At 39.8% G+C, this 23,993-nt stretch overlaps 1 protein-coding gene across 6 annotated transcripts; it reads left to right on the top strand.

Annotated features, from left to right (window-relative positions):
- TKI1 (TSL-kinase interacting protein 1) lies at positions 1 to 23,993 on the top strand. 6 transcript variants are annotated; one of them, XM_028249232.2, is made up of 14 exons: positions 1 to 344; positions 1,370 to 1,545; positions 1,655 to 1,749; positions 1,835 to 1,882; positions 1,991 to 2,100; positions 4,033 to 4,117; positions 4,210 to 4,492; positions 14,040 to 14,177; positions 14,317 to 14,471; positions 14,583 to 14,821; positions 14,901 to 15,279; positions 18,558 to 18,974; positions 19,447 to 19,638; positions 23,250 to 23,993. In XM_028249232.2, the coding sequence occupies exons 2-14, from the start codon at positions 1,422 to 1,424 to the stop codon at positions 23,475 to 23,477; spliced, it is 2,493 nt and encodes an 830-aa protein (XP_028105033.2). In that variant the 5' UTR covers positions 1 to 344; positions 1,370 to 1,421; the 3' UTR covers positions 23,478 to 23,993. The 6 variants fall into 6 exon arrangements, with proteins under 6 accessions (XP_028105033.2, XP_082775500.1, XP_028105036.2 ...); XM_082919374.1 differs by having other exon boundaries at positions 25 to 344; positions 1,355 to 1,545; positions 14,043 to 14,177; XM_028249235.2 differs by having other exon boundaries at positions 48 to 344; positions 14,043 to 14,177.

Below are 23,993 nucleotides of genomic sequence, written 5' to 3'. Positions count from 1 at the left end.
TTTCTTTTTTCTGGTATTTATTTGTCCCAAATTTGATTTTTTTCTCTCTCTATCTTCATAGATTTTAATTCTATTATTGTCACTTGTTTTCATTTTGAAAGAACTAAAAAAAAAAAAAAAAAAAGAAAAGAAAAAAAAAGGCAAAAATTGTTGTGAGCCACGCGTTGAGCTTGAGAGGAAGAACATCACAGGTGGTGGTGATACACCGTGAGTCAGAGAAGCCTTAACTATCTATTGGTTTGAAATTTATTTGGGGTTAGGGTTTGCGTCTGGGTTTGTACTTCGAACAGCATTCGGATTTCTTGTCTGCTTCGTCTCTTTCCTTCAAATTCGTCTTCTTGCTGGTAAGGAATCTCCAATCATCTCTTTACTCGTGTACGTCTATGTATGTGTATGTCTCTTTGTCTGTATATATCTGCATATATGCGAAGTTACGATTGGTTAATTTTTGAGATGAAAGAAAATGGTGAATTAGGTTGTAGGGTTTGCTATTTAACTTCTATGAGTTGGGATAATTAGCTTTGCAGATTGTAATTTGATTTCTGATACGGATAACTTCTATGAGTTGGGATAATTAGGTTTGCAGATTGTAATTTGATTTCTGATACGGATAATTGGTTGTATAGATTGTTTTAAAATCGTCTTTGGGTCTTTTGAATTCTGCCCATTTTGTATAATCGATTGTACAATCTGTAATGCATATCTTTTGCTGAACTTTTTTGTGATCGATGAGTGTGAGGATTTAGTCTGAGTTATTGCATTCAACCCGTTCGATTGATTGTATGTGTGTGTGTTGTGTGCATTGTATGTATCTTGGTATGTAAATCAGTATGTAGACAGTTTATATTTCAGATAAATATGTCAAGGATTTGCCTGAAATTTGCCCCTTGTTTTTTGAGGCAGCGATGTACTCATCTGAGCATGGTAGGGAATACCGGGTCTGATTGCTCTGAGTTTGCTTTGCCTTTCACCTGTTATATAGACTTTGGTGAATGCATTGAGTAGCATAGTCACAACAATTGGTTGTTATCTGGGTGCATAGATTTATTTTCTAATTTCTAAGGAAATGGATGGAAAGAGAAGTAAATAGGGACTTCCAATTGTTGTTTTTCATTATTGGTGATCATTTTGAACTGAAATTTTGTTTGTTCAAGTAGGCCAAACCTATGAGTTAGGTGTGTCAGAAGTGGAGTTTTTTAAAGTATGATCTGTAAGATTAGAAGATGTTTGAACTCAATGTAATAAGATGATATCTTGTTATTAATTGAATGATGTGTCTTCAGATGCCAAGCCATCTTTCCCTTGTTATTATTTGATGTTGCATTTGGACATTGCACTAATTTGGAGGACAAAGGGTTGTTTGTTTCAGACTTGGAAGCTGTATGGGCGGAAAAACTTAGTGTTCTTCTGATGTCTTTAACATGCAAATGGAGCCACAAGTCTCCTTGGGTTGTGAACCATGCCTCCATCCTGAGAAAATCCTAATTAAGGATGGTGATTGTGGTGTAACTGTATCCTTTCAAAACCATGATGTACAGCAGCCAGGTAATATTTGTGCTTGTCATTTCGAAGTTTCTAATCATTTGTCTCAATTGAGGTGCTTTGTCGTTTTTGTTACTGAATTGAGAATATTGATTGTACCTTTGGAATGCAGTTTCCAGTGCAGCGAAAAAACAAACACGGCAATGGGCTGCTTGGACACGTCAAGAGGAGGAAAGCTTCTTCACTGCATTGCGGCAAGTTGGCAAGGCATGTTTTTGCTGACATGGTTTTTGGTTTTTGGAATTATTTCTTACGATATATCCTGACATGACCCTATGATGTCTTTTAACAGAATTTCGAGAAGATCACGTGCCGTGTTCAAAGTAAAAACAAGGATCAGGTTAGTTGCTTTAATATTGTGTTCTAAATCCTTGGATTTGGTGAATTCTTAGTCTTGACTGTTTTGTTCTCATCAATACTTTGATGTTTCTATTTTGGCATTTTTCAGGTCAGACATTATTACTATCGTCTTGTGAGGCGTATGAACAAGTTACTGGGTCCCGGACTTTGTCTTGATGCCAAAAATTCTAAAGATACTAATGCTGCAATGCTTCGATGGTAACCAGTAACTATGCCCTCTACTTAATGTCTATTTTATATATTTTGGTAGTACAACTGTGCAAATTTCTCTTAAACTAGCAACATGTATGTGCACCTATGTCCCTTTCTGATTATATTTCTAAGAAGATGTAGTGATGTTGAATGAACTTATGTAGGGGTTGTTTTGTTGAATGAAGCCCTCATCTAATTAAGTGAGTAGGTTTCCTCACACCCAGTCACAAACTAGTCAGCTGCATAGTGATGTTGGATTCTGCCACCAGATATTTGTAAACATGAGGCTTAAAGATATTGCTACTATCTGTCTTCATCATGTGTGTGTAACATACTGTAGAACTGTTCAAAGTTTTGTGGATTTGTATAATTGTGCAGAGTGTATGGATAGAAACCTTCACAGTTTTCCACTAGAGAAATCTGACTGGCCTCATATTTACATGTATCCTGATACTTGATCAAGTATTGGTTATTCAGTAGCTCTCCGTAAGCTTTTGTTTTTCTATGGGATGCATTTTTAATGCTGCTTGGTTTCTGGTCTGTTGTTTTTTTTTTTTGAACTAATATTTCAGTTTGTATGGGTTCTTGAAGGACTAATATGGATATATATATATATATATCTATGTTGTATGTACTCAGATTGAACATCAAATAGAGCAACTAGATTCATGTGTTTGAATTTCTGCTTATTATTAGGATTCTTTTATAGCAACATCAATTTATTAGCAATAAGTTACACTAAAATTTACTGCTGATGCCACTAGGCCCTGTTTGGGAAGAAGGTTTTAGACTAAAATAGCTAATAAAGACAAAATAGGCAAAAATAGCCAATAAGACAAAATGTCACATTCAAACCATAATCAATTACAAAAAAGCCAACTATCTTTCCAACTATGAAGCACGGGTGCAGGTACTGGTACGGGTACGCTGATACGGCAAATTCTTAACAAAGTAGGGTACGGATACGGATACGGGTACGGGTATGTCAATTTTTTATATATATTTTTAAAAAAACTTATAGCTAAACATCCAGCATACAAATTAAATTTTCAATATCAAAACTAAAAAGAGAACAACTTGTCTAAAAAGTTATATAATTCTTTTTTTTCTTTTTTGATTGTCTAAAACATGATGCAAAAGAGAGCAAAACCATGAGTCATGGGTAAAGGGTGTTGGAAATAAATTATTTAATATTTTCAAAATTGAAAGAAGAATAATAAAAGCTGCAACAAATTCTAACAACTGCAAAAAAAAAAAAAAAAAAAAAAAAATGCCGTACCCAAATGTATTTACCTTACCTAACATGTATTCAGCGTACCCGGTACGCGTACCGCCATACCGGTACTCGTACCCACACCCGCACCCGGTATTCGTACGACACCATTTTTGGAGTATCCGTGCTTCATAGCTTCCCAAACACAATTTTTTTAGCCAGGCAAAAATAGCAAAAATGCCAACTAAATTAGCCAACTTCCCAAACGATCCCTAAATTATCTTTTGTTTTTGTTGTTCAATGTCCTTGTCAAGCTAAATGGTTGATGACTGATTGAGAAGTAGTTTAGTAAATGTTTCTATACCAAATTTGAATTTGAAATTTCATTTCTGATGATGAGTGGTCATTGAAGCTCTACTTATTTGTTGGGCTACTATGTGTTAGCAATGCTATGTGGTTATGTTGATGGTGGTACTCACAAGAAAATCCAACCATTAACTAGGCTATGACTAAATTTTGGCTTTATGTAACTGGTGCTATTAGTTTTTTTAAGCAGCATTTGATGCATATACGTTTTCAGCATGTTATATTATTGTTTCCTGCCTACTTCATCTAATCAACACTTCATTGTTCTTTATATCTAATGCTGATCATTAAGTAAACATGGGTCGTTTGGCATGATTGGATCTCCATTTTACTTAAAGATTATGTGACTTCTGTTGTAGGTGGTCTTTACTCGAAAAGTATAGCTGTAAAGCCTCAAAGCTTCACCTGAAGCCTCGAAGGTTCAAGATATTTATAGAGACCTTGGTTAGTTAAGACTAGAATACTCGTTGAAAGTTTTCTGTATGTGAAACTTGATTTATTCTGCAAATGTTAAACTAATTTATCTTGGCTTGAAGGAGCACCAACTTTTGAAAGATCGAAAGAAGAGTAAACGGAAACGGCCTTTTCAGGGGGAAAACTGTTCTCCCACAATTCCAACAACTGTCTCAAATCAGAGCAGATCATCAGGAAATGACACTCATGCAGTTAAATTGGTTATGTTTGACAGTCAAAACATTCAAAAATTAGGACCTGGAAAAGGATCTTCAGTAAGGCGCAATGTAAATGTAGGAATTAATCGTAGCAACTGCAAAGCAGACTCATTTCCAGTAAAAACAGTAAGACAGCGGCGGAAAGCAGGTGATTTTTGAATTTCTATAATATTTTTTAAATTTGGCTAGTGTTGTTTTTCTAAAACCCTCAGTCAGCTTGCTTTTGCTATGTAACTTGTTTTTATTCCTTTTGTGTATGTTCTCACTTACACGCATGTGTGCATACGCTTTGTTTACCTTATATCTTCTTCGTGCATTGAACCATGGCATGAAGGTGAGGGTTTCCATCTTCATGGAGCTCCCTTGCCACAAGTATTACATTTTCCTTATCACCCAAACTTCACCGGAGCTCTCCGCCGGCACTCTTCCCACAGTCCTAGTTGCCACGTCAAAAAGCGATCTACACACATTTGAGTGAACTGCCCGTAATTCTCGGGATACTCTTCTAAGGAGTACAACATTGTATACAAAATAAATCGACAAAAATGGCAGAAAGAAAAGGAGGGACGAAACAAGGTACCAGAAAATCACCTAAGTGTAATAACTCTCCAACTGCAAAAGCATGTCTCTCTTATCTCTATCCACCGACAAATATCTGAGGCTGCACCCAGATATATAAACAGCTGTAAATACGGAGATTCGAAATTTAAAATTTGAATTCCCGCCCATTAATGTTCATTCACGCGGAATTCTATGCACCTTTGCTTTATATCCAAGCAAAACCATCACGATCGTGGCACGTGGGTGGACAGGAGATGGCCACGTCTACTCACACCAAGCCCCGGCTACTCACACCAAATAGTGATTACTATTTGGTGTGAGTACGGATTTAATCTCCGCCTTACACGTCGCCATCCGTACGTCCATCAACGGATGAAATTGCCTAACTGGTACAATTTCAATAGGGGGGTGCTAGTAATATTATATATAGCCCCCCCAGCTGGTGTGACCTCCCCCTATATAAAGCCTCGACAAACAACATTCACACCTGTGTAAGTTAAGTGTTAATCACTAAATAAGCTAAATAATGCCTCGCTAAGCCTCTTTCCGTTTTTATGCCAAGAATGTTTTCCTCACCTACCCACAATGCCCATGCCCAAAAGAACAACTCTTAGAACTCCTTCAATCTCTCCTCCAACTAGCCTGTCAGCCATACTACATACTTGTCGCAAGGGAGCTCCATGAAGATGGAAACCCTCACCTTCATGCCATGGTTCAATGCACGAAGAAGATCCAAATCTCCAACCCGAGATTTTTCGATCTCATTGGAGCCAATGGGAGGATCTACCATCCAAATATAGAAAAACTCCACTCGCCAACAGCAAGTCGACAGTATATACAGAAAGGGGGCGAGTTCGTCGAATGGGGAGTATTTTCATCTAAGGGGAAAAGTCCTTCGAGAAACAGAGACGAACTCTGGAGGGGAATACTTGGCGAAGCAAAAACGGAGGAACAATTCTTTGCTCTCTGTAAAGAAAGATGTCCCACCGATTACGTCACAAAATACCCTAAATTAAAAACATTTTTCAGGGATCATTACAAAAGAGAGAGGCCCCCATATACTAGCCCTTTTAATTCATTTCCTTTCTTAAATGAAGAAGTAAAAAAATGGACAGAAAAGAATATTTTGTTTGTAAGTCGAAATTGCGTTCAGTACGAGTTATGTCAAAATTGCTGTCTCTTCGTTTGGAGGGAAGACGATTTCCTTAGATTAAGGATACACAAAAATAATATAAACAATTTATATACTGACGAAGAACTCTCCTCCTCCTCTGATAACAGGAACCAGAGCAGAGGCCCATTCGCCCAATCTCCTTCTACCTCGAAGGACCCTCAAGAACAGGCAAAATCGCCTGGGCTAGAAGCCTCGGACGACACAATTACTTCTCCGGCAGAATAAGCTTCAAAGACTACGACCAAGACGCCGTCTACAACGTGATAGACGACATCAAATACTCGACAGTCCCTACTAAGTTAATGAAGAATTTAGTAGGCTGCCAGAGAGATTTCCATGTATTTGTTAAGTTCCAACCAGATCTCACTATTAGAGGAGGAATTCCTTGTATTTTATTAACAAATGGGGACAGTAGTTGGTTAGATGCAATGTCCCCAAAAATGATAGAATTGTTTGATGTTAATGTAACCACTGTCATGATTAATGAAAAATTTTATTAATTTTATTTATGAAACCACTCAAAATTTTATTTACTTACTACATTTCCCTTATCATCAACTATTACATCTTGAGTCACATCACTATTTTTTACACTGATGATTACATTTCGTAAAACATTAGAAAATTCTGCTGTATCCATAACAATTGATCCTTTATGATCAACTTCCTCTTTGCTAACACCAACCTCTGAAATTGACGGATCAGGATTAACATCACTAGTGTCATCACCACCTCTGCGTACATCAATCTCTGACAAACTCAGACGACCTCTGCTTTCATGAATAACTGAATCACTTTCCCCAAAACCTCTTAACAACAAATCTCTTCACCTCTCCGGTAAACCAACAGACTTGGTCCGTGCCAGAATCGGAATGGCCTTCGTTGGAGGACAATGCCAGACATCAACATTATCATTAGTATATTTTTTAGATAACACAACAATAGAGGGGGCCCTCATTTGCGAATCTTCTGGCATGTCACTCGTAGAATGGGGAAAGTGGTTCAATTATTCATGAACGTAGAGGTCGTCTGAGTTTGTTAGAGATTGATGTACGCAGAGGTGGTGATAACACTAGTGATGTTGATCTTAGTCCGTTGATTTCAGAGGTTGGTGTTAGCAAAGAGGAAGTTGATCGTAGAGGATCAGTTGTTATGGATGCAGCAGAATTTTCTAATGTTTTACGAAATGTAATCATCAGTGTAAAAAATAGTAATGTGACTCAAGATGTAATAGTTGATGATAAGGGAAATGTAGTAAGTAAATAAAATTTTGAGTGGTTTCATAAATAAAATTAATAAAATTTTTCATTAATCATGACAGTGGTTACATTAACATCAAACAATTCTCTCATTTTTGGGGACATTGCATCTAACCAACTACTGTCCCCATTTGTTAATAAAATACAAGGAATTCCTCCTCTAATAGTGAGATCTGGTTGGAACTTAACAAATACATGGAAATCTCTCTGGCAGCCTACTAAATTCTTCATTAATTTGGTAGGGACTGTCGAGTATTTGATGTCGTCTATCACGTTGTAGACGGCGTCTTGGTCGTAGTCCTTGAAGCTTATTCTGCCGGAGAAATAATTGTGTCGTCCGAGGCTTCTGGCCCAGGCGGTTTTGCCTGTTCTTGAGGGTCCTTCGAGGTAGAGGGAGATTGGACAGATGGGCCTCTGCTCTGGTTCCTGTTATCAGAGGAGGAGGAGAGTTCTTCGTCAGTATATAAATTGTTTATATTATTTTTGTGTATCCCTAATCTAAGGAAATCGTCTTCCCTCCAAACGGAGAGACAACAATTTTGACATAACTCGTACTGAATGCAATTTCGACTTACAAACAAAATATTATTTTCTGCCCATTTTTTTACTTCTTCATTTAAGAAAGGAAATGAATTAAAAGGGCTAGTATATGGGGGCCTCTCTCTTTTGTAATGATCCCTGGAAAATGTTTTTAATTTGGAGTATTTTGTGACGTAATCGGTGGGACATCTTTCTTTACAGAGAGCAAAGAATTGTTTCTCCGTTTCTGCTTCGCCAAGTATTCCCCTCCAGAGTTCGTCTCTGTTTTCCGAAGGACTTTTCCCCTTAGATGAAAATATTCCCCATTCGACGAACTCGCCCCCTTTCTGTATATACTGTCGACTTGCTGTTGGCGAGTGGAGTTTTTCTATATTTGGATGGTAGATTCTCCCATTGGTTCCAGTGAGATCGAAAAATCTCGGGTTGGAGGCTTGGATCTTCTTCGTGCATTGAACCATGGCATGAAGGTGAGGGTTTCCATCTTCATGGAGCTCCCTTGCGACAAATATGTAGTATGGCTGACAGGCTAGTTGGAGGAGAAATTGGAGGAGTTCTAAGAGTTGTTCTTTTGGGCATGGGCATTGTGGGTAGGTGAGGAAAACATTCTTGGCATAAAAACGGAAAGAGGCTTGGCGAGGCATTATGTTAAAATGCAATGTATAAAATTGATTGATTGTATGGTATAAAATTGATTGATTGTATTGTGAGTTGATTTTTCGTCTATTACAAATGGTTTCTTATGTAGGTGTAGTGGATGGTGGTAGTGGTGTAGTGGGTTAGGTTTAGTGGAGTAGGTGTAGTGGTAGTGGTGGTAGGTGATTGTCTAAGAGTAGGTGTAGTGGTAGTGGTGGTAGGTGATTGTCTAAATTCTAACACATTATTTAGCTTATTTAGTGATTAACACTTAACTTACACAGGTGTGAATGTTGTTTGTCGAGGCTTTATATAGGGGGAGGTCACACCAGCTGGGGGGGCGCTATATATAATATTACTAGCGCCCCCTGTTGAAATTGTACCCGTTAGGCAATTTCATCCGTTGATGGACGTACGGATGGTGACGTGTAAGGCGGAGATTAAATTCGTACTCACACCAAATAGTAATCACTATTTGGTGTGAGTAGCCGGGGCTTGGTGTGAGTAGACGTGGCCATCTTCTGTCCACCCACGTGCCACGATCGTGGTGGTTTTGCTTGGATATAAAGCAAAGGTGCACAGAATTCCGCGTGAATGAACAGTAATGGGTGGGAATTCAAATTTTAAATTTCGAATCTCCGTATTTACAGTTGTCTATATATCTGGGTGCAGCCTTAGATATTTGTCGGTGGAGAGAGATAAGAGAGATATGCTTTTGCAGTTGGAGAGTTATTACACTGAGGTGATTTTCTGGTACCTTGTTTCGTCCTTCCTTTTCTGTAGAAATATAATGTAAAGAGAAATAGAGAATTGTATTATTGATTGATTGTATGTTATATTTATTACAATGATTCATGATTCCTATATATAGAAGAGGGTGAGTGTGTAGTAGGTAAGGAGTAGGTGAAGTGGAGGTGGTAGTGGTGTAGTGGGTTAGGTTTAGTGGAGTAGGTGAGGTGGTAGTGGTGTAGTGGGTTAGGTTTAGTGGAGTAGGTTTAAGTGGGTGAAGTAGGTGATAGGTTTTAACCACCAAGGATCCTCTAGAGTGAAATTTTCCTAAAGTTTCCTAAAGTACTACATTGTGTGGTTGAGATTTACTGGCAAGTCACATCAGAAAAATTGATGTGACTTGCCAGTAAATCTCAACCACACAATGTAACACTCTAGAAAACTTTAGGAAAAAATCACTCTAGAGGATCCTTGCTCGGTTTTAACAGCCCCCCGCAAACTCAAGGGGGATAGGAACTAGCCAACTTGAGTTTGGAGAGAGTAACAAAACAAGAAAATAGACGAATACATAAAAGAAAAGAGGATAGGAGACACTGTATGGTCGTGTCAGACCGATGGTGAAGACACTGTATGGTGGTGTCATAACGTTGTAGAGGACACTGGATGGTTGTGTCAGACCGATGTAGAAGACAGTTTATGGGGTCATGTCGGACCGTTGTAGCAGACAATGTTGTGATAGTTGTTGTGACAGTTTACGGAGTCTTGCTGGACCCTTGTAGAAACTAACCGAAATCAATGTCGGGACAGTTTACAGAGTCTTGTCGGACCCATGAAGGAGCTAACCGGAATCAATGTCGGGACAGTTTACAGAGTTTTGTCGGACCTTTGAAGGAGCTAACCGGAATCAATGTCGGGACAGTTTACAGAGTCTTGTCGGACCCCTAAAAAGTCGCACCCTCAAAAGGTGTGCCCAATCTATCAAAAGGCGTGCCATCAAAAGGCGTGCCCAATCCATAAAAAGGCGTGCCAGATATGATGGCGAAGCACGTGAGTGCCTTGGCTGGCGCGCCCGTTTGTCGTCTGGCGTCAAGTGGCGCGCGATACGCGTGGCTGCCTCGGCTATTTAACCAAGACGGAGGCTGAGGCTGAGGCTGAGGCAGAAGCTGAGACAGAAAAACTGAGAGAAACCTTTGAAAAATTCTTCGTTTTGCTGAGAGAGAAACTCTGTAATACGCTGTAACACTCTGTTGCCCAGAAAATGGCTTCGTCTTCCTGTGGGCTGCTCACTTTCTTTCCCGACCTCAATGAGTCAACAAGAGAGAGAACTGGTGCGGTGGCCAGTGAACCTCAACCAAACACCTCTGTGTTTGCTCCGTTGAACTTTCCGATGCGGTCGGTGGAGCAAAAAATGGCGGTGCAAACTGATATTGAGGCCAATCAGTATACTCTGAAGTCATGTGTGGAAACCATGACTGCGGTCACAAACTTGTCGCACCGGTTGCAGAGCAGAACAAATGAGGTGCAACAGTTAAACTCCCAGCTGGCTCTGCTCCAACGCATGTATAAGGATGCGCGAGCAGAGATAAGTGTGCTAAAGGCAGAAAACAAGGAGCTGAAGCGGAAGGCCACTGTGATGTTCCGATTTGGAGGTCCGCCATATGCTGCAGTGGAGGAGTATGGGGGAGTGAACGTGCTCGGCGGCGTAGGAAACACGGAGGCAGCACCGGCAAGGGCCGCCCAGGACGGAGGCAAGAAGAAGAGACCAGCGGCAGAGTAGAGAAGAAAAAATCCCACTGTTCCGATTTGTGTTGGTTTGGTTTTTTTTTTTTTTTTTTTTTTTTTTTGTTGTGTGGTGTAAAATGGGGATCGGGGTGAGCCCCGATATGAATAAAATGAGTTTGGTGTGCAGTTCGTCTTCTTCCTTTTTTTTTTTTTTTTTTTTTTTTTAATGAAAAAATAAATAAATAAATAAATAAAATAAAATAAAAGAAAGAAAGTGGAGCAACGTGGGTGAGGTGCAAAAGGTGAAGATTGATTGTGCAAAAGTGGACATGGTGAGAGCTTGAGGTAATATATTATAATAAACATATATATATTAAAAGAAAAGAAAGTTGAGTGGGATTGGTGTTGGTGAAAGCAAGATCAAGATCTGTGAGTGGGGTATTAAAAAAAGATTAAAGGTGAGTGTCCTGTAAAGTGATTAAAAACAATGTGTTTATCTGAGAAAGTTGTGTTTGGAATCTGTGAGGTCCACCGCCAACATCAGTACAACAGCTGCGAGCATCTTGAACACCTTTAAGCCATTGAACAATAAACAAATGCCATAAAGAAAATGACAGGTCCACCTCCCTTCAGAAAACGAGGAGGTGAGATAGGTGTGCACAAAGACAATTTGAAAGAGGAGCATGCTGCACTGCAAATTCACGAATATCCAAAAGCACTGCACTACTTTCCCAAGGAGGAACGGTCTCAGAAACGCAAAGATTAATAGCCATCTGACTATCACTCTCAATCTCAACATATGAAAAACTGTAAGAGTGCCACAACACAAGCTATACGAACTGCCTGGGCTTCTGCTGATACTACCGAAGAAGCATCAATTGCCCTTGCTATTCCATCAACCAAGTGCCCAGGTGAGTCCCTCATAACTGCTGCTATGGAAGCAGAGGAGTGCTGGTTGCAAAAAGAGGCATCACAATTGAATTGATCTTGAGTTTTCCAAGAGGAGCTGGTCGCCAACCTGAGACTGTGTTCTGCTGCGACATTGTAGGGAGCTGACCAGGTCCATGATTACTACTCAAGAAATTGCTGTGCTTATTCCAGGAAAAGGAAAAAACGATGCAGAGTAGCTAATGGATCCACAGGTTGGATTGCTTTTGGAGGTTTTGCTTTGCAGGGTTGTTGTTGTTGTTGTTGTTGGAACTGATTTCGAACCACAGTTTTATGTGATGGAGAGAAAACTGCTGGAGGTGCAATCTGATCGGAAAATCGAGGAGATGAGACCTCTGTGGAAACTTTCTGAGATGTGTCGGCGAGAAGCACGACATGTCATTTAGGAGCTGCTGTTGCTGAACTTCAAAATCTAGCAGCATATTGAGCTCCTCGGTGGGAATGTCCCTGGCATTAAAAGATGATCTCAGACGACTTGGCTGGAGATTGCTTCCAGGAAGATGTAAAGTAGGGATGTTTGGCTGTGGCCAAGCAACAGACGGGTGCGAAATAGCATTTCCAGAAGGAGATATGGGTGCTGAGGGAGAACCAGGCAAAAAGGCTCAATGCCACAGCCATATCCATGACAGTAGCAGCAGAAGTGGACTAGGTTGAGGTCCGGCGGGCGGCTAAGGTGAGGTTGCCGCCCGCCGGGGAAGCGAAAATACTAGGTTCTAAACCGGCTCTGATACCATGTAGAAATATAATGTAAAGAGAAATAGAGAATTGTATTATTGATTGATTGTATGCTATATTTATTACAATGATTCATGATTCCTATATATAGAAGAGGGTGAGTGTGTAGTAGGTAAGGAATAGGTGAAGTGGAGGTGGTAGTGGTGTAGTGGGTTAGGTTTAGTGGAGTAGGTGAGGTGGTAGTGGTGTAGTGGATTAGGTTTAGTGGAGTAGGTTTAAGTGGGTGAAGTAGGTGATAGGTTTTAACAGTTTCTGCCATTTTTGTCGATTTATTTGGCATACAATGTTGTACTCCTTAGAAGAGTATCCTGAGAATTACGGGCATTTCACTCAAATGTGTGTAGATCGCTTTTTGACGTGGCAACTAGGACTGTGGGAAGAGAGCCGGCGGAGAGCTCCGGTGAAGTTTGTTCCGGTGTACGAAGAGCAGAGGGCAAAAATATCAAAGCTAAGGTGTCTGAACAGAAGGGTTAGCAGAGGTAACAGAGCCGGTAGAAGTGTTCGTATAAAAGATTTGGAGATTTATAAAAAATGGAAGAAATAGGAAGAAGCCATTACCGGAACCCCCTTGCGTACCGGAGGTCAAGGACACCGGCGGCCAGTGGATATATGCGTAGTTACCGTAGTCGTGCACCTTTTAAGACCCAGTATGTTCGTAGACGTTACGTTCAGAATATTCCCCGATTTATTAAGAAGACTAAGAGGGGAGTAAGGAAATTACAGCTATACGGTGAACAATTAAGGGACGTTAAGTTTGATAATAAAGGCGTGGCGAGATTACTTAATGGTATTGAGTTGGGTAATAAAAGATCTGACCATCAATCAGACATGCCTTACACGTCACCATCCGTACGTCCATCAACGGATGAAATTGCCTAACGGGTACAATTTCAACCGGGGGGCGCTAGTAATATTATATATACCACCCCCCCAGCTGGTGTGACCTCCCCCTATATAAAGCCTCGACAAACAACATTCACACCTGTGTAAGTTAAATGTTAATCACTAAATAGATCGTGGTTAAGGGTCCCTTAGTTGAACTGATCCTTGGATACGCATAGCTTCTTCCTTATTTCTAATAAGCAAGATACATGTAAAATTTAAAAAGAGAATTGAATACTTTCTGTCACTTCAATGGCTCTTATAATGGAAATATATATTTCTTCAAACAAACTTACCCAAAAAAAAAAAAAAAATACTTCAAATTAAATTCACCGAGGGAGTATATATTTATATTGTTGTCAACTGGACAGATGTATGGTAGCTGTATTTGTCATTGTTGGCTTGTTATATTAGCCATCATCCATTTTGCTTTCACTAAATTCTAACTATTATTTTCCTGTTCTTTTTCTCTGATTGTTCTGGTATGGTTGTTGCTGGCGCTGGCTGTCCAGCAGGTACTGCCTCAACAGCTGCATACAAGAGATGGGAGAAGGCCGCAATCGCTGGAGTTTCATTGGTGGCTGATGCCGCTGAGCATTTGGAGAGGACAACCACAGATAAAGAGGTTGAACTTGTCCAAGTTACACTGGGTGAGTACATGTCAAAAGCAATTGATGGAAGGTTGATCAGTTTCTGCCAATGGTGCATATTTGGAAAGGTGTTGATGGGCAGGACTGATGATGTGTGATTTTCTTGGCACTGTCTGATTCTCTCCAATTTACTTTCCAGGGCAAAACAGTTTTGATCCTATCGGAAAAGATGTTCCTTCTCCTTTGCCAATTTCTTCACCAAATTCTTTCAATGAGAATAATATACAAACTGCTGTTAAACTTAAGCTCCAGTTGTTCCCAATTGATGAAGGTACCCGAAAAGCCTTGGAAATGGTAAGTATGAAAAGGCATTATGCCAATGGGTTTGATGTAGAATGAAGTTTTAGCTATTTAGCAATAGTCAAAATGGTTAAAAAAAATATATGGGCCATTATCTTTTGGCAGGATAATCATAATCCACACCTGGAGCTCACATTAAGCACTCGCAAAAAGATATCATCGGTTTTGGAACATCTCAATCGCAAATGGGGAAATTCAAGTGTAGCATCTGGAGAACTAATGCTTTTCCCCTACTGTGTTCAAAGGGAAAACCTTGTGGGTTTTTGTAGGTGGACTCAGGATTCTGTTCTTAGTGCCGCAGATGTATATGCACTGATTGGAAGCCCTCCAGTTTTCCGCTTGAGGTTTCTTCTTTCTTGCTTTCTTTCTAACTTTAGAAGTAAGTTTTACATAACATCATGGCTGATTTTTTCCTTTTTGAAGGTATGGTTGGTTTTCCAATGATGAGTTCGTGTTAGCAACTCCTCAACCACCTACAGTGTCATCTGGCATAATTTGCAACCTTAACATGAACGTCAACAATACGAAGGAGCAGAGTAAGGATTCAATGCGAGTACTGCCGCCACCCACTGATTATCAGTCTGAGAAACTAATCGATCAGTGTAATAAAGATCAGCAAGTCTCGGGGGCAGTAAGCACTTCTGTGCTACCCTCTTCCACAGATGTGCCTGATGACATTATTGGGCACACCGGCGTGGATGCCAACAATAATCTTCCGGAGTCTTCTGATGGTGCAGCAACCATATCATGGGATAGAAGGGAGATTGCCAATGGAGCTATTTTGAGACAAGGGGAGAACAAGGTACTTGTTTTTTTTTTTTTTTTTTTTTTTTTTTTTTTTTTTTTTTTTTTTTGGAATACACATTCCAAAATATGATACACCTTCATTCTAAAATGGTGAAATTAGCAATCCAAAGTGATCCCAAAAGTTTTTCCATTTTTAATTCCTTGGGATAAAAGAACAAATACAATAAACTAAAATTGAGAGAGTGGAATTTTGGCAAGAAAAACTTATAAATGATTAATTTGAAAAATTATGGTTGTTTATTGGATGTTTAAGGCTTGAAAGAAACTTCCTTTCATGTTTTCAAGCACTATACAGTCTAATAATGTGATCTACACAAGCCTACCTCTGTTGTACCACAATTTAGGGCATGTACCGTACCATGTTCATGGTCTAATAATGTGATCTATACCAGTACTCCTAACGTAGCACAATTGAGGTGCAAGTTGTGTACCATACTCACGTTCCCTTTCCTCGTACTGAAAGTTAATGTAGCGTAGAAATATGCTAATTTAAAAGATGTCATGACACGGGCATGAATTCAGGTCTCTCACTTGTGCATCACCAAGCGTGTAGATGTGTGTAAATTGTCACAAGTCGTTTTGATAAGACCAGTGATGTACCAAGTGTATAAAAACATCCAGCAGGATTGACCTAGTGTTAATGGTTTGGCAGCATGAATTCAGTCTATCCTCTTAGTTGTGTGGTAAATTGTATTTGTTGAAGTGTTAGATTTTAGCTCCCTTACGAATTCAAACATATCCTTACATTGGTCTTCTTCTTAAGCTCTGTTGCCTTACATATGTCTGCTTATCTTGCCCAACCTTTTCAACTTGTCTTCCTTTAACAAGTTGGAAGTGTTCCTTCTTGGAACTGTCTAAATGAACAAGTTGGAAGTGTCAACGTCCATTCACTTGTGCCATGAGAAACTCTAGTTTTGTCAAGGTGAGGATGAGTGATGACAAGATAATAATTAGGGGAAATTTCATAAATAACCCTAGGGTTTGACCCTTGTAACGACTTAAACCCTGAGCTTTTAATTTTATCAAATAAAATCCTGAGCTAACTTTATATCAATCTGAACACTCCATCTATTTCTGTTAGTTTGTCTGACAGCGGAAATGTTCTATAATACATGTGGTACATTTTCACTTCCTCTTTGAACTTCATACATTTTGAATTTTAAACTTGACCACATCAGGTTACAAACATTATTTATTATATAAAATCAGAAGCATTCATTATAAAACATACCAAGCACATGACCTCATCATATCACACCACTCTCATCCTTTCTCAACCATCTAGCCCCACCACTAGCATAACTCCACCCATCTTCTCCCTTTCCTTTCTCCTTCCACCACCCTTCCACCACCGCCACTTCCATCTTAACCCACCACTGCCTACATGCCTCATCCCCTTTTCTCTCTCACCTCCAGCCCTCCCCCTCCCCCGACACTGCCTCCCATCCCCTTTACCACCTCATAGGGCCGTGAGCATGATGACAAGATTGACGAGGCGTGGCATTGGGTATGATGAGATTGATGAGGGTCTGGACTGGGTATTATTGATTTTGGGAAAGAGAAGATGTAAGAGTGGTAAGGGAATTGAAGGGAGAAGGTAGGGGTGGCACAATGGCGGCACTGGTGGTGTTGGGAGAGAAAGGAAAGAGTGAAAGAAAAAGTGTGCATTGTTTAAATTGTCCCTAATTTAATGGGTAAAAGGACTATATCACCTCTTTTATGATAGTTTAGTAAACGGATTTGGACGAATAGTTCAAATTAATACCAATTTAAAAGTTTAGAGTTTTATTTGATAAAATTAAAAGCTCAGGGTTTAAGTTGTTATAGGGGTCAAACCCTAGGGTTATTTACAGTGACGGAACCACCTTTAGACCAAGGAGGGCCATGTCCCCTCTGCTTTGAGCAAACCCCCTTTATATGCAATGGGATATGTAGTAATATCTTGGCATTCTCCTTATGTGGTCTTCTTTCTGTTTGATGGCCCTTCAATGTTTCTATAACAACTCTCTATGATAGTTCACTCTCTTACTGTATATATAGCTTAGACTATATTTTAACTAACACTACTATCCCTTTGATAGTTAAGACTGAAGAGACTATATAGATAACCATTATCTTTGCAAATACGGTACTACTTTTTAAAGTGATACTGTAATATATTATATACAACATTTTCCTTTATACGGAGTGGAATGATGCGAAATGCCTCTTGCGTTCTTAATTTGTCAATGTGGGACAACAGTCAAAACCCTTCCTATTTTACCTCCTTTCTTCAAATATTAAGTTCAAACCCTAAGAGTTGCAATCAAATAAACAATCTCAACATAAGAAACTATTTTTAATTATATGATAATTTGATTTAATTTTTTTTATCTTTTAAAGACACAATTTCTGAAAAAGCACAAAAGTTTATAGTTAAAGAACATTACAAATTTAACAACATAAGCAGTGTCAACCAAACACAGCCATTTCAAAGCGTTTCAAATGATGGACGGAAGATCTAACTTGATACCATAAAAAGTGGAATGTCACAAAACACAGGACAATAAAATGTTATCCCCTAATACACAACCCAACCTGCATTAACTAAGTTTAAGTTGGAGCTCATCCAATTGATAGCATTAAAATTTCCAGCATTAATAATATGAAGATTTATTGTCTTAAACCCAGCCCAATCGACCTGCCAGGCCAACCACCTAGTGGCCTCGTTTGGGAAGTGGCTATGTTAGTAGGTTAAAATTTTTGTGTTTGGGAAGATGATTGGATTTTTTTGTGGTTGGATGTGATGTTTGTGAGAGAAAAAGTGAAATGATTATGGGTTTGATGTGATATTTTGTCTTATTAGCTATTTTAGCCTATTTTGTCTTTTTGTGAATTTTAGCCTAAATTGGGCTATTTTTTTTCTTCCCAAACACCCCCAGTATGTTCTGGGTCCATTCCTGATATTTATCTAATTTTCCCTAATAAGTAATAAGATATTCTTTCTTTGTATTGGATATTGATTTTTCATCTGTCCTTCTCATTTACAGTAAGAAGATATTTTACTAAATGGCAGGTTTTTGAAATATTTGGGGAAAGATCATCTAATATGATTTATACTTTTGCAATCAAAGAATGCTTTACATGGAAGCAGACAGCTTTTAATGGAGATCTTGTTTTTGTTGACTTTTTAACAAATTATAATCACCTCTGCAGTCAAATAAAGAAACAGTCATGATAGATTTCCTCGTTTTTCATTGCACTTCTAAACTTTCATTTTACTTTGTCTATTAGGAAGATCCGCGTTTAAGAAATGGGCCTGTATTGTCAGCCAGGGAGTGGGCTGATAGCCTTACCAACATAAGCATTGGGGATTTACTCTCAGATGTGCCCCATGATTTAGTTGCCAGCTGCGTTGATCCAACCTTACCGGGAAGTTCTCAATGTCTTCAGCTGGGTTCCTTCAGTTGCGATTCGTTTGATGCTGCAATTGCTGCTCATATATATAGACATCAAAATAAAACTAACTTCCCGCCGACTCTGGCATCCCTTGCATCATCCATTTGGGATGCCGAAGAAACATGCGATGCCTTCTCATTTCAGAACACTGTTCTCAGGGAGGAGGTCCGGACTGCATCTGACATTGCTTCATCAGACGCCTGCAAGCAGTTTGGTAGAATGAGTTCAGTGGGATCTGGCTTTAATGCTGAGGTATTATAACTTGATTCGCTTTATTTTCAACTTATTTGGTGCTCCATTTGTTTTGGCAGGAAACATTTTCCAACAATGGAAAACTTTTTCCAGAAAATGTTTTCTGGAAAAGAAGTGTTTTCTTATGTTTGGTTATGTCCTTGAAATTAATGTGCTAATGGTTAGTATTAGTGGAGGTGGTGGCAGTGGTGATGGTAGTGGAGGTGATAGTGGGGTGGCATTGCTAAGACTTTGGTCCGGAAAACGTTTTTAACTTTTTAAAAGTGGAAAACATTTTTGGCCCAAATACTTGTTTTCCGTTGACCACAAAGCATTTTGCATTTGACTTTTGTTTTCCATTGTTCCAAATGCCATAAAACGAAAAAAATGTTTACCGCTTATACAAACAGGGTGTTAGCATCTTACTGCTCTGCAGAAGTGATATTTTACTTAAAAAGTGAAAGGATACATAACATTTTCAATTTTCCTGCAGGAGTTGCCTGAAGTTGAGGTGCTTATGGATGACAAGCCTGTAGATGAGGAGCGGATGGATGAAAACCCAGCTGATGAAGGCACTGAAGATGATAATCCTGCTAATGGAAATCCAATGGATGAGTATCTGTCTGATCCACCTATCCTGGAAGATTCTGCAAAGGATCTCAATGGATTTACAGATATATATTGGGTATATCTCTTCTTGAACGTCTGATAATTAGTTTGATGTTTGTGCACTGTTTTGCCATGTTGTTAACAAAGTCCTAGAATTGTGAATTCACCCTCACGGCTAGTCCACTCCCCGTCGCTAGTCATAATGAAAACAAATTTACAATTCTGGATGCTGTTTTCATTTGTTTTCATCCTGGATGCATTATTTCACAAGTCCACCCTCCACCGCTCGCCACCACTTCCGGCAACTCACCAAACTTCATTTTTTGTTTTCATTTGTTTTCACGAAACAAGGTTTATTTATTTTTTTAAAAACTTTTTTTCCCCAAAAAAATGAAACAAAAATGTGTTTCCTGTTTCCGGTTTTTTTTTTTGGTAAACAGAAAACAAGAAATTTACAACATCATCAAACCAAACTTAATTTTGGGTTTGAAAGTGGACAACCGAACTACTTTTAGGTTTTTGGATTAGATGCAGATTAATCCGAATCAACTTAAAAATTGATCTTATATATAAATTTTGCATGAAATGTTATATGTAGTATATAGGTTTTCATAAAATTTGTTAGAATTTACCTACACCTACCACCACCTACTACCACACCTACTACACCTACCACCAATTTACCCTCACCTACTCCTCACCTACTACCCAAATCCTCTTCTATATAATAGGACTCCTTGTAATATCAATAATACAACAATCAGATATCAATATATAAATCAATAATACATGAATTTTAACATGGTATCAGAGCTATAGGTTAAAGATCTTGGTGTTCTTCGCCTTCCGGCGGGCGGCAACCTTGCCTTGACCGCCCGCCGGATCTTCCACTCGACACACACACACCAGCTTTCACACACGACAGAGGCACATACCAGAGACACACAAACACCATCTCTCACCATCTGGTCTTCAAAAATATCAATCTCTTCTCTCCTGCATTAAATTTGGGGCCCTCCGGCGAGCTTCACCTGCAAGGCCGACGCCGCCTCTCTCTGCGTCACCTGCGACCGCGACATCCACTCGGCCAACCCCCTCGGCCCGCCAGCACGAGCGCTTCCCTGTCACGATCCGTATCTGGATCTCGACATCATGGCCGGAGATCAGAAACCTCATCAGCCTCATCAGCAGCAGCATACCTGAGATCTGGACGAAATGCTCCTGCAGAGGGTGGATAGGAGGTTTCAAGAACAGCCAGGGAGTGTGCCGTAGTCACACTGACCTACTTCTCCAGATTGCGGTTCACCAGAGCCGTGTGGACGCTCTGCATCGCCGGGAGGAGGCTGTCGCTCAAGAGAAGTGTCGTTCAGTGTCAACACTTCGTTTCCGACTGTGATGCAGGTGATTTTTGTGGCAGGGATGTATGCTCCTACGTTTGTCTTCACCCAGGCTGGTGCCTTGTTCGGCTCTCTCTCTCAGCCCATCAAGACAGACTTTGATATATATATATATTTTTTTATTCTCATCCTCCTCCTTTTTCCTTTTTTTATCACACCCATCCACCGCCCAAAAATTTTCTTTTGTTTATTATAAAACTTAATTGCCCTGTCCCTCTCTTTTCCTATTTATTTATCATCCCACCTACGAACTTTTGTACCCCTCTTTTTATTTCTTTATTTTTTTTATTTTTTATTTTTTCTTTTCCTCATCCATGTGACCCACGATGCTCCAACCTATACACTTTCTTTTCATTACACTGCTCCACGTTCCCACCAAACCTGTATAATATATTATACTCTCTTATCCTTTGCCATATTACCTTTATTTATTTTATTTTATATTCCCTTTTCCATTAAAAAAAAAAAAAAAAAATAAATAAATAAATAAAATATATATATATATATACAGATTTGCACACCAAACTTTCCCTTATTTTATTCATGTCGGGGCTCACCCCGATCACCATTTTACATTAAAAAAAAAAAAAAAAAAAAAAAAAAAACCAAACAAACAAAACAAAAAAACATCCACAGGCGGATTTTGCTTCTCTACTCTGCCACAGGTCTCTTCTTCTTGCCTCCGTCTTGGACGACCCTTGACGGTGTTGCCTCCGTGCTTCCTAGACCACCAAGCAAGTTGCCTCCCCCCTGCTCCTCCACTGCAGCATATGGCGGCCCTCCAAATCGGAACATCACGGTGGCCTTCCGCTTCAACTCCTTGTTTTCTGCCCTTAGCACGCTTATCTCTGCTCGCGCATCCTTATACATGCGTTGGAGCAGAGCCAGCTGGGAGTTTAATTGCTGCACCTCATTTGTCCTACTCTGCAGCCGGTTCCACAAATTTGTGACCGCCGTCATGCTTTCCACACATGCCTTCAAAGTATACTGATTGGCCTCCACATCTGACTGCACTGCCATTCTTTGCTCCACCGACCGCATCGGAAAGTTCAACGGAGCAAACTCCGGGGCGCTTGGTTGAGTTTCCAGTGCCACCGCACCAGTTCTCTCTCTCGTTGACTCGTTGAGGTCGGGAAAGAGGGTGAGCAGCCCGCGGGAAGACGATGAAGCCATTTACTAGGCACCAGAGTGTTACACAGTATCTGTCTCAGAATTCTCTCTCAGAAAACAGAGTGTTACAGAATCTCTCTCAAAAATCTCTCTCAGAATATCTCTCGCAGGTTTTGTTTTTTGCCTCAGCCTCAGCCTCTGTCTTATAGCCGAGGCAGCCACGCGCATCGCGCGCCTCTTACCACCAGCCGACAAACGGGCACGCAAGCCAAGGCGCCCACGTGCCTCGCCATCATGTCCGGCACACCTTTTGATGAATTGGGCACGCCTTTTGATGGCACGCCTTTTGACAAAATTAGGCACACCTTTTGAGGGTGCAACTTTTTCAAGGGTCCGACAAGACTCTGTAAACTGTCCTGACATTGATTCCGGTTAGCTCCTTTATGGGTCCGACAAGACTCTGTAAACTGTCCCGACATAGATTCCGGTTAGTTTCTACAAGGGTCCGACAAGACTCTGTAAACTGTCCCGACATTGATTCCGGTTAGTTTCTACAACGGTCCGACATGACCCCGTAAACTGTCTTCTACAACGGTCCGACATGACCCCATAAACTGTCTTCTACATCGGTCTGACACCGCCATCCAGTGTCCTCTACACCGTTATGACACCACCATACAGTGTCCTCTACAACGTTATGACACCCCCATACAGTGTCCTCTACAACGTTATGACACCCCCATACAGTGTCCTCTACAACGTTATGACACCACCATTCAGTGTCTTCACCAATGGTCTGACACGACCATACAGTGTCCCCTATCCTTTTTTATTTTTATGTATTTTCTTGTTTTGTAACTCTCTCCAAACTCAAGTTGGTTAGTTTTTATCCTCCTTGAGTTTGCGGGGGGCTGTTAGAATTTACCTACACCTACCACCACCTACTACCACACCTACTACACCTACCACCAATTTACCCTCACCTACTCCTCACCTACTACCCAAATCCTCTTCTATATAATAGGACTCCTTGTACTATCAATAATACAACAATCAGATATCAATATATAAATCAATAATACATGAATTTTAACAAAATTTGTTGTGCTCATTCATTTATGGTAAATTTTATAGCATGATGCTGCTTAAGTGATCTAATTTCATGTTTTTCATATTGCAGCCTGACTCTTTAGGACCCTTAGATTTGGATATACCTTCCTCCAGATACCATACTGAAGATCTAATTTTAAGCGATAGCCTCAGCGGCTTGAACCGCCTACTTGCCAGCAGTCTCGATGTGTTTCAGAATTGCTCGTTCTTTGGATTGGACAAGAAAGAAATATCATCAACAGTTGAAGCTCAACAAACTGCTTCATTTTCAGATTATAAAATTGGCAGCGGTGTTTGAGATTATACCAAGACCCCCTGGAGACAACATTTTTATCATTGACGGGTCAAGCCATGGAATTCAAGCATTGCTGTTGGTAACTTGTGACTGCGATTTGTATCCTGGTTTAGTTGGCTTTGAGTGCCAAGAGAATTCGGTGACTGCCCTCATCGGAAGTTTTCTCCCCTGTTGTACAAAAGATAGATGTGGAGAAACTTGTTTACAGATCTCTCTATTCCAACTTCTGACATTATTGGTACATTTCTGTAAATTGTGTTTCAGAAGCTGCAAATGTGCAACCCCCAAATACACAAATAACTTTTGATTATCTGAGTTTCACAGGCTTGTTAAGTTGAGAAAGTGGACTCATTTGAACAGTTGGTCCTCAATGTTAATTGACTTTTGAGACAGAAATAGCTTTGATTAACTGAGTTTCGGAGTTTGTGTTCAGTGGAGTATGTAGACTCAATTGAACTGTTGATTACTCAAAATGTTAATTGTCTTCTAAAATAATATGAGATGTTTTTGTTATCTGAA

The sequence above is a fragment of the Camellia sinensis genome, chromosome 3, assembly GCF_055761805.1.
Source record: "Camellia sinensis isolate YWXY chromosome 3, ASM5576180v1, whole genome shotgun sequence".
Taxonomy (NCBI): domain Eukaryota; kingdom Viridiplantae; phylum Streptophyta; class Magnoliopsida; order Ericales; family Theaceae; genus Camellia; species Camellia sinensis.
The sequence above is the reverse complement of the archived record's forward strand: the minus strand, read 5'-3'. Positions and strand labels throughout refer to the sequence as shown.